This window comes from Colius striatus, chromosome Z, assembly GCF_028858725.1.
Source record: "Colius striatus isolate bColStr4 chromosome Z, bColStr4.1.hap1, whole genome shotgun sequence".
Lineage (NCBI taxonomy): Eukaryota > Metazoa > Chordata > Aves > Coliiformes > Coliidae > Colius > Colius striatus.
Genome location: NC_084790.1, coordinates 61,589,248 through 61,600,458, shown reverse-complemented (window position 1 = coordinate 61,600,458; position 11,211 = coordinate 61,589,248). Strand labels below are relative to the sequence as shown.

The 11,211-nt window shown below is 35.2% G+C and overlaps 1 protein-coding gene across 6 annotated transcripts in view; it reads right to left on the bottom strand.

The window, feature by feature from the left end:
- Positions 1 to 312: 312 nt before the first annotated feature.
- The window catches only part of TRPM6 (transient receptor potential cation channel subfamily M member 6), a 110,181-nt gene continuing 99,282 nt past the window's right edge, over positions 313 to 11,211 (bottom strand). For 4 of the 6 annotated variants that reach the window (XM_062017315.1, XM_062017316.1, XM_062017317.1 and 1 more), the window contains exons 37-39: positions 9,982 to 10,033; positions 4,599 to 4,705; positions 313 to 3,669 (exon numbers count right to left, since the gene is read on the bottom strand). In XM_062017315.1, the coding sequence (XP_061873299.1) occupies positions 3,548 to 3,669; positions 4,599 to 4,705; positions 9,982 to 10,033 (281 nt within the window). In that variant the 3' untranslated portion in view covers positions 313 to 3,547. Of the gene's footprint in view, positions 3,670 to 4,598; positions 4,706 to 7,833; positions 7,889 to 9,981; positions 10,034 to 11,211 lie in introns of those variants that run through there. The other 2 variants (XM_062017320.1, XM_062017319.1) reach the window with 2 other exon arrangements.

The window sequence follows — 11,211 nt, the reverse complement described above, 5'->3', positions numbered from 1 at the left end:
CTAAATATCAAGTTTTCTAAGAATCAAGCTTGCATCTCAAGTCAAAAAAACTTGATAGTTTATGTAACATCTAATAAATAATTTTTTAAAATCTTTTAAGGTCTCTATTTTCTGCTTCTGTAAAATGAAAGTTTTACTTATGGGATGTGGTGTAGATATATTCTTTCTGCAAGCATGTTGACTACAAGAATAGAAATTAATGCTACTACAGCATTCAAAAAAAAAAAAAAAAGAGAGCTGGAAACAACATGATATTGAATTAATGCCTGTTTATTACTTTAAGATTAAAAATAAAAATAACAGTCATGTATATTACTTTCATCTGTTTCCCTTGTCACTTTGAAACATATTATTTCATTCTGTACCTGTTAAGAACAGAAACATTTTGAAAACATGCTTTTATTCCTTTGAAACAGTATGAAATAGATTGACAAAACCACAATAATACAAATCAATTTCTAGAAAATATAGATATCATATCCATTCTGTCTTTATTACATTAATAATAAATGAATATCCCCAGATACACCACAACTATGAATAAAAGAAATGGAAAAAAACACCTTCCTGAGAATGAGGTTTGCAATTTCTGAATATTTTTCATATGTTTAAACTACATCTCCAATGCAGAAGCTGCCAGAAACACATTTTGCTTTGAGTAATCTCAACTGAATTCCTAAGTAAGCTTCTTTTAAGCTCATATGAAAATGTGAGTTTATAAATACTTTGGTTTCAAATTTTTTTCAGAATGTTATTGACTGACCTATTTGAGCAAAACAAGCACGACTCCTTTTTTTTTTTCCTGGTCCCATCAGGACTATAAAATAAATTCCTGTATGTGCTTTTAAGCAAAAACAATCACTGAAACTATTAATCAGAAAACCCTACAGTTTGACAGGCAAGATTTCTTCTTCCACGTTCATTAGTTGTCAAGCAGCCACAGAAAGAACCCTGTCCTTCATATCATTCATTCCACAGGCACCATAGTTTCAGCATGGTTTTTACTGCTGTTCCTGTTAAACGCTGCCCAGTATTTTCGTACTTTCAGTGGGTGAAGGCTTCAATCTGAGACCAGGAGTTAGACACCAAAAGACAATTTAAAGAATGTACAGAATGTGTAGTAAGAAAGACTCCAAGGATTCCAAGGAAATTAAAATAACTCTTTCAAATTATTTTAACTCTACTGAATTATGAGGAATTTTGTATTTGTAACCAAATACTCAAATTTACAGTTTAGTGAAATGTGAATCAACCCTCCCAAAAAAATGCAAAAACAGTGGTGTGGCAAAAAATAATTAACCAGAAGAATCAATTTAGCATCTCCATGCATGGGAAAATTAATACTAGGATACAAGTATATAACCAAGCAATTTCAAATTCTTCCTCTTCTTGTTTCATCATATTAGCAGTTCACACTGAGTAAAGTTAAACATCAAACATGTTTATGTCAACTATATTCTAGCAAAGATTAGCATCTTGCAAGTATCCCCAGTTTGAGGGGAAAGTATTCGTAATTTCACAAATACCAACAAGAAGGAACAAGTTGAATCTACACTGAGGTATATTCTCACAACTATTGCTCTGAATGCAGAAGCCACTTGCTCTTGAAGGCAACAGGAAGGTTGTCAAGGAAAGGTCATATGAAGTATGATATGTGCATATGTCCAAAACTTAAAAAGAAACAAAAGGTGCTCAGGCCTAGCCTGGTGCATAGGTTAGTTTTTGTATATAATACATAAGTGTTCAGACTTTGTAAAGTGATTGAGGAAAAAAATCAGGGCACGAGTTAAATTGTCCTTAGCTTTAAAGACATATTTACATGTCGTTTAACTTAACTGAATTTAAAGGTATACTAACCATAAGAGATCCTTATGAGAAGGTTTTATCTTTAAAGTACATATGTATGCATGTAAGCACGTATCTTCCTTAAAGGAAAATATTAAGATTAAAATTTTAATCACTGGAAGTAGAACTACTACCTTACCAGCAAAAGGATCAAAATCCAGTAAAAATGCAATTAAACAATCTCTTTCACAGACAAGCTAAGCCCTCTAATACATTGAACTGCTTCCAAAAAAGCCAAAGAGAAACATGTTTTTCTACATAATGAATACTATAATCTAAACAGCAAGAAACTTGGGGGGTTTCCACTAAAATTATCTTATAAAACTATTTTTTAAAATATAAAAAGCAAGAAAAATCTCTTCAGGAGGCATCTCAGATGAAAACAGAATAGGTGATTACTTCAACTCCATCAAAGTCATAATCAATAAAAACTGGGAACATATCTGTACAAAGACAGATTCTAAATATACCAAATGAATGATAGATCACAATAAATATCCCCTTTATACATTAAAATTTACTATCAACTGCGTTGGAAATATAATTTTGTTTCTTTTTCAAGTAGAAAATTTTCTGTTGACTTAACATTTTCACATTAGGTATTTCTACTAAATACAAAAGTATCAAGTTTCTTTAATGATAAATGTGATCTGTGGCACTACACTAGTTGTATTAAAGGTATTTCTGCTGATCACTTCATTTCAATCTTTGTTCCACAACAACCATATTGCACTTAATTTCTTTTTGTGCTTTGTGAACGTCTACAACTACTGTTAAAGTCCTACATACAGACTGATATTGACAAAAAGAGGTTAAATACCAAATGGAACATACTGTCCTTGTGACTTTTAAAATTTTTGTTCGCAACTACAACTTTAAAACATTCTGAAGTTGAAAGATTACAAGCATAGACAGGTCCTGGTTGAAAGCTGAATCATGTGCAAGGCTTTTCTTTAAGCTTGTATTAAAGATTATAAATTTATCAATTTGATCAACTCAAAATTAAAAAGGTCAGTGATGCCTGTGGGTGCCATAATCTAGCTCTTCATTCTTCAACCTATGCTTAGCATATGAAAATAATTCAAAGTGAAGTTACCACAAAATTTTCTATCTACCTGCTATTGTTTAATCATACATTCTTGCTTTATCTCTGCATAAAAGTCATCAATAAAGAGAAAGTAACAATTCTGCAATCTTCTGAAGAGCCTCCTACGTCCAGAGAAAAGTGAGCATGGTTCTGAGTGGACTCTGCCTCTGAAAATGAATTATTTGTATGTATGTGTACAGTCAGTTTTTTGCTAAAGATCACAGAGAGAAACATGAAATCACTCTCCCTTTGAATATACTTGTCACGGTCAGCTATCTAAGAGAACAGAGTTTTGAACCATAACTCACATTTTAATTTTTTTTTCAATTAAAAAAATGAAATTAAAAAAAAAAAGAAGGCACTGACAGGACAGTTCATCTGGGTAAGGGGTGACCCACTCCTAGCAATTCGCTGAACTATACTTAAAAAGACCAGCACAAGGGCATGGAAATGGAGCATAAATTTTTTTATGTCTTGCCTATAGAGTCTATCAAGGGCAGACAGATGCTACACTCAGACATCTGCATTGTTTTTACTTTTAGACCTACCCATGGCAGTGATAAGGGGCAGATTGTTGAGCAGGTAAATATGTGCACTCTGCTTGCAGCTACTGCTTCACAGCCGCGTGTCATACTCCAAAGGCTCATCTGCATCTTCAGCTTCTCCGGTGCTTGTCTCCATTTCTATTTCAAAGGCTGGACTGACCCTCCCTAGCATGCAGTCACTTCTTCTCAAATCTGCAGCAAGAAAATAAATTCAGTCAGATGCAGCCAAGTAAATGTTTGAAAAGCATGTATACTACAGGCAGTGTCCAATTCAGCAACTGGAAGCAGTCTGTTAGTTGTTTCCAGGAGCAAGAAAATTTGCAGCAGCGCAAATTAGCCACAGGGATAAGAGCCCTGGGGGGTACCCAAAATGCTGTCCACTGATATGAATGACTCTTCCCTGAGTGTATTCATTTGTCTGACTTTCTCCTCTATGATCTCTAGCTGCCACAGATGACAAATAATCAAAACCAATTACACTACAGTTTCTGTTTCAGAATTAAGCACTAATTATTACTGCATGTAGGCACTGAAAGGAAAGAGCTTTTCACTAGGAAAAAAAAAAAAGTGGGTGGAAATTTATCCAGAATAGTAATCTATTTTGGCTTCGAGTCTTTTAAATCTGCCCCACATTAAACAGAAGCACATTCTGTCAAATCTACCATGAATAATAGTCAATCCAACTAATCATCACTAAGGTTCTCCAGCGTATGTGACCCTATCCCAGACCTATAAAATCTCCAGTGAATTTTCCCCTGGCTAAAGCAAATTTTTACATTGTTACTTTCTCATTCTAAAATCTGTTGCTCATGTTTTCTGTAGAGATGTTCCTGGAAAAATGAGCTACCATTTTGCAAAGTAAAGGAAACAATTCAGTGGGTAGAAATGTTCATGCTGAATGCTAACGTCAGGTTGATAGGTTTCAACCCTTACATGGTTGCTTGGAAAAAGAGTAAGGTAAAAGAGCAATACACTCATACCTGCCTTTGCACAGAGACTGTACCTGCTGTAACCTTTCAGATCAACAGAACTTCACTCTTTTATTTATAGCAAACCTAGAACTTTTTCCTCACACTTAAAAAGTTATACACAGATTAAAAGTTAATCTTTACTTTGCATACCCAGAAGTTTCAGCCTCCTGCAGCATGAGTTGCAACGATGCTTTGTGATGAAGTTTCTTATTGCCTCTTCTCCTAGGTTAGCTGGTCCAAATACCATCTTTCCAGATCTAAAATGAATATTGTTAAATATTCATTTCAATGAACTTGAAATAAAGAGATTGTAGGGGAGGTAGATGACAATGTGTTCTACTTTTTAAGAGGTAAGTTAGCTTCTTGTGCAAAGATAATAAAAGCCTAGCACACAACAGAAGCTTCTTAGCTCTGGGATGAAAATTCTGGTAAATTCTGCTAAAATTCTGGTAAAATAATAGCTTACATATGCCCCATACTACTTTTCCTTCCTGCTGAATCTCTGAGATGGTCTGAAGAGAGACAAAACAGACTCAGCATGTACTACTAAAATTCTCAAGGGATACTTGGGCACAGTGACATTTAGACAACATATGCCAGAATCCCAGTGACTCTTGCAGCTACTGCTCATTCACATCAAGCTAATGGTTTGGTTCCAGCTTTGACAGTAGGCAGCTGGGAACAAACCAGAGCTAGCAAGAGCTTACTTTTACCTTATTTAAGAACAGAAAGCCTAAAACAATCAGAGTCCTAGTCACATCAATACATGACACAGAAATACAAAACAAAACAAAAAACACCAAAAAAATCAACCAAAAAACTCACAAAAGCCACAGTACGCTGCTCACAATCAAAGCTGTAAAATTTATTAGCTTGTTCCTGTATTCATTTCCATGTGTCTGCACCCTGGCCAATTCAACAATGTTACTAGGGGATCCATTTGTGGAAGTGTATTGCATATTCTGAATGACACAACTACAAACAGAAGCAAGATATATCCACACATGTATTAGAAGTAACACATAATTATAACAGAGTCTTAATGTAAGACTCTGAAAGATCGGAGTTCATTAATTTTAATATTACTCCACCATTACCCTCAAGAATTTAATTGACATTCTAGACATCATGGAATACAGCACACAAGAAAGACTTCCAAAGAAACTTTATGAATGCTGGTATTTTATTTTAATGGTATGCAGAGTGGAAACAACACATTTTAAAATCTTCAATCAACTACAGCTCTGAGAAGCTATAGAAAAAAATTTTAAATCTCTCAAATCTATCTGCAATCTACAGTAACAAAATATATTCTCTTCAAAGAAATCAGTTTTTAAATATGCCACTCTTTCATGTAGGAAAAAAAAAAGCACTGATTAGTCAAAACTACTATAGAAAGCTTAATATTTATCTAATTTCTGGTAGACACTAAAACTGATCAGCTGAAGTCCTCATTTAATCAGCCTTCAGTGCAAATTAGTACATGAAACAAGGCAAGAAGTGAAATACTGTTTAAGTGCCAAATATATACTTTAAAAACCATGATGCTATGTAGCCTTGGTACAATCTGTTAAAATGCCAGTAAGAATAGAGCATACTTCAGTATTTGCTTGGACAGGCATAGAAAATCGAGAAGACTTCACCAATTCCAAGGCTCTGAATTATCAGAATGACTCTGATAATTTTTCTGCTCTAACTGTTATTCCATGCAAAGCACAGCAAAATAAGACAGACTGAGAAATTTCTCCTGCTACTGTGAGATTAAAGAGTATTTATAACCATATATGTTCTGCACCGCGTATGAAGCAATCTTTCCTCTCTACTCAGCACTCGCAAAGCTTCAAGAGGAATACTGCATTTAAATTTGGAAAACCATTTAAAGTAGGTGGATAAATTGCAAAAATAACAAGAATTGCCAGCAGTCTAGAAACCATGACACAAGTGAAAAGATTAGGGAGTAGTCTAAAATGAAAAACAAAACAACAAAAAAATGGAGAGGATGATGACTATCTTTCAGCTGATTGAAATCTTTTGCTCTGTGTCAACAGTAGATAGAACCAGAAAGAAATGTTTCTAGACAGAAATCAGGAAAAATCTACAGATAGCAATGACAGCAAACTGTTGGAAAAAGATAATTTGAGAAGGTTTTAAGGTCATCCTTGGAAGACCTTAGGATTTGTCTGTACAAGACCTGTAAAGCAAGGAATTACCTGCTGCAGAAGAGAAACCAGATGAACTTTTTGTGTTCTTTCTTACCCTGCAAATGTTTTATAAAAAGGTTCACTATCCTAATTATTCAGGATCTGATTTTGTCTCCTAGGAGATAAAAAATACTGATCCCAGCTTTCCCACTTCCCAAACAGGTGCATCAATGGGAGCTAATGGGCTTAGAAAAACAAAATATGTTCCTCTTTTTGTGAAGAACCTTACCCAATAGTTATGCTCCATGAATGTCTACCATATCATACCAGTCTGGTCCTGGACAGCAAGGAGGTAACAACAGACTATGCAAACACACAGAACGCTCCCTATAGTCCAGAGCTACAAACACCCAAAGAAAACAATAAGGTATTTATTTACATAAGCTATGGGAGCTTCACAGGCTAGTAGCAGCTTTCCAGGGAGGTGTCCAAGTAATTTTTTCATAATGATTTTATAGATTTAGCTTCCTATCCACCTGTTTCAGTTGTTCAAATTTCTACAGTACAGGTTCAGTTCATGGAGATGTTTTGTCTACTGGCAGAAATTCAGCTGTAAATTGTTTGTCTGGAAGTACACAGCTTGGTAAAATACAATAGATTTGTTCTTCAAAACACACTCTAATGAGTAGCTTCAGAGAACACAGTCTCCACACGTTACTAAAGCCTTTAGCCCATCGCTATCTGCTTGAAAGCTTTCAGAAGCAAGAAAGTAAGACACTTAACACCTCATGTTTGTAATGAGATTTATGATTGACGGCACTCTTTCCCCACCTCTCTCAGCAGGCCTAATGCATCAGTTCTTTCCAATTTGAAATTCAGCCCTTTATTTTCTTCACATAAACCTCTGCACCTAGTGTCTGTGAAAGCTTTACCTGCATTGACTATGCTGTAGATTTGGCAAGCAATACATACTAAAAAGACTGTATCAGAGTACTGCTTATGAGACAACTCCTCCCAGTATTTGGATGGTAACAGACATCTGCAGCAACTGCACTGTACAATGACCTTGCTGCCGTGCCTTATTTACTTCTGCTTTTAAAGGAAATCTTTTCATGAACACTATACCTGCATCATTTTATCACTTCATACATCCCATGCAGTACACAGGGCCAGATCTTCTATTGATGTTAAATATCTGTTAACTTACACCAATTTCCATTAGCTCAGGATCTGCTTGAGATGTCACAGTATCAGTCAGATTATCCAAACAGATCTGTGATTTTTCTCTTGATGCTGTATCTAAAAGCAGGACATGACACCATCACAGAGCTATTACCAAGTCCAGTTCAAGACAGCATGCAGGATGCATGAAAGAAAAGACTCCTTACATGATAATGACATAAGCCATTAAATCAACAGAATTAAAGAAGCAAAACATAAATAAACTATAAGCAGTGCTAAAGTTTGATCCAGCCTCATCAGTCAAATGCCATCTATTTTCTCCCAGGCTTTTAAGAGAAAGTGAGCTCAAAGCAACTTTTGAGGTAACTCACAGGTTTTGATTTAAGTATCTTACACAAGTGAAAACTTAACAACAGATCTTGCTATTGCCAGAACCGTTTCTTTTGTAAGCAAATGAAGGTTAGACCAAAAAAATGCCGGTCTTAACAACCAGTTTTTTACATTGTTATTGTTATTACTGTTTTAGAAAATGTTTATTTGAGTTGAGTATCTGCTAGCTGCTTACAGAACCCATCCATGGTTTCACTGCCTTATTCCTTTAGATCTCTCAATCGAAACAATGTAGTTTCCTAACTTACTGTTCTGAAGATTTCCCTGAATGTAAGAAAATCATGCTGGTTTTGATTAGTTAATCAACATTTGTTCTTTAATTAGGTCTTGGATGTTTTGCAGATAATAAAAAACCAAAACAACAAAAAGTTCTGAAAGTAAGATTTGTATGATTCAATTTTAGCAAGCATGACAAAATCTTTTAATAATAAAAATAATCCAGAAGAACACTACTAAACATACCCTTCAAGACAATGCAGATAAATTCTATTTTAAAGAGAATAAGCTGTTACCACATGAAGTACTGTGGTCAACAATTGGCCCCAGTCTTCAGTAATAACTAATACAGTTTACGCTATCATTGATAGGAAAAATCCACTTGAACGGTAGCAAACCAGACTTTTATACATCTGTATCTATACCTTAAAAGTGTTTTCTAAAATCTACGGAACAACTACACCATTGACCTCTCTGTCTCTTTGTCCTAAGCTATCTTTGTGCTTCCATCACTGACTTGTGACCTACAAAGGCTTTGACACTGTGAAGTTCTCAATATATCTTTGATGTTGCTTCCAAAATAAATACTATATGGCCAACACACCTAAATTCACGATTAAACATTCATACAAGATGAATACAGTAAATGTATTACTAATCTTATTAAGGAAATATTAATAATGGTCCTAGAACTAAGAATCTGCTTCCAAAAATTAACCTGTTCTGAGTTCTAAGTTATTCGTATAGTTAACTGCCCTTTGTACTAAATCAGACTACTCACACTTATACCTTCCTTCCAAATATGAGACACCCCTTCAATCCCATGACATAAGCTGAGCAAGAAGAAGCCAAGCTAAAGACAAGACAGTGGAAGGCAGGGGTGCCAGGGCACATCTGGAGAGATGTGTGGGTTTAGGAAGACTCCCCAGAGCAGAAGACCCTGAAGGACAGCATCAACACCACTGCTTCTCCTCTTATTACAGTAAACACCAGTAAGGAGCAAGGTCACATGATGAGAGAATGGCCACAGTTCTGACTCTGAAGTTTGATGCATCAATGCAGACTCCTACTTTTGTGTAGTCTCTCTAGTTTTTGTAACTTTCCACACATGACTTACCATCTTCATATCATGACTCTGAGATTGTAATGTGCAGCATCCAGAGGCCCTCTCCTCTCTCCATATACTCCATAAAACAGTGCCACACCAGACCAGAGCAACCAGAGTGCTATATTTAAGTTACTGGTGACCTCTTTCTGTACAAATTTGTGAAGGGATTTACAGAGTCTTCTGTCTCCCATTCCTGCACTCTTGCTTAGCCTTGGAAAATTTCTGAGCTCCCAGCATAGCCACACAGACTCTCCTCACTTTTCATACACTGGTCACCAGACACTGGGAGCTGGGACACTTACAGCTCAAGTCCATAGTCCTTCAAAGCACAGTGGAGGACATAGTCTCACCATTGTCATCATACTTTAATTTAACTCAAACACCATGTGAAAGATAATTAAATCTATCACACAAAACATCAAAAAAACAAACTAAATATACAGATTTTTGGCAGAATGTCTGAAGTAAGTGATAATTTCATCAGAAAGAAACCTACTTTTTGTCTTCAGGTTTAATCACAGATGGATCTGTAAGGTTTTCTCCCACACCTACGACAAAATGAACAATGTATGTTACAAAGACAGGCAGGGATGATTCCATAACCTGGCACTTAACAAAAATGCAATTATCCAATTTCTTTAACTATTATACATTATGATCTACAAAGTGGTCATGAGCTAAAAAGAAAATTCTACAAGTATAAAAAAAATATGTTAAGTATCAGCAAACATATAGAATTCTTACTACAGTCCTGACTTCAGCTGTTTTAAGGTTTATTTATATGTAGATGGAAGATTTATGCAAATGCGACAAATATTATGCTGAAACTCAACTAAGGACAGTATTACCAACTGTAGCACTGTCAAATTTAAGTTGGAATAAAGGTATTAATCAGAGGTGGATCTTACTGATATCAATAGATCTCAGATACAGCTTGACTTCAAGGTAACAAACAAAACAAGTAAGGATTATGGAAATAGTATATTGTGAAGGAAATATCCCCAAATTGCAACACTCTTTAATGCAGGTCAGTTCAGTTGATGTAAATTGGACAAAAAGTGGTGTCTTTAGTTTTAGTATTATATAGTAAATTGTGATGGATTATATAGAATAGATTATTCCCACCTAAACCTCAAGGGGAGTACAACTTGTACTTTTCCTAAACTTCAGATTAGAGAACTGCAAGAAAAACCATGAGGCCAAAACTAGTCCATATCTCAGTTTGACTGAAATTGAAGCTCCAGTCTTGATGAGATTTACATAGAAGTTTAAATTCTCCATTTTTGAGCCAACACAGTTGGTCTGGAACAGTTGAGAGTTGTATAATAAACCCAAGCCAACTTCAGATAAATTCTAGTATGGTGAGACACACTCTTTCTCTAGTTTTTTTTTTTTTTTTTTCCACATGCAGCTGAAACCAAATGAAGACAAGTATGGAACTATAGGTTTATTTTGCATAATAAGAATGTCTTTTTGTAATTCACAGCTTTTGGATGCTGTAAAATGTAAATATGTTAAGTCTCTGTCTACCCATATGCATTTCCCTTGACAGAAATGACAAACAATAGTGTTTATACTGTTTGATGGATGATGTTCATCTTCTGAACATTGTCAACTGTTTTATCTCTTTAAAATATGCTATGTTCCCACGTACACTGTACAGCAAAGTGATCACATACTCTTTGAAGAAGTCACTAGGCTTTGTGAATAGCATTCAGGCTTGTAG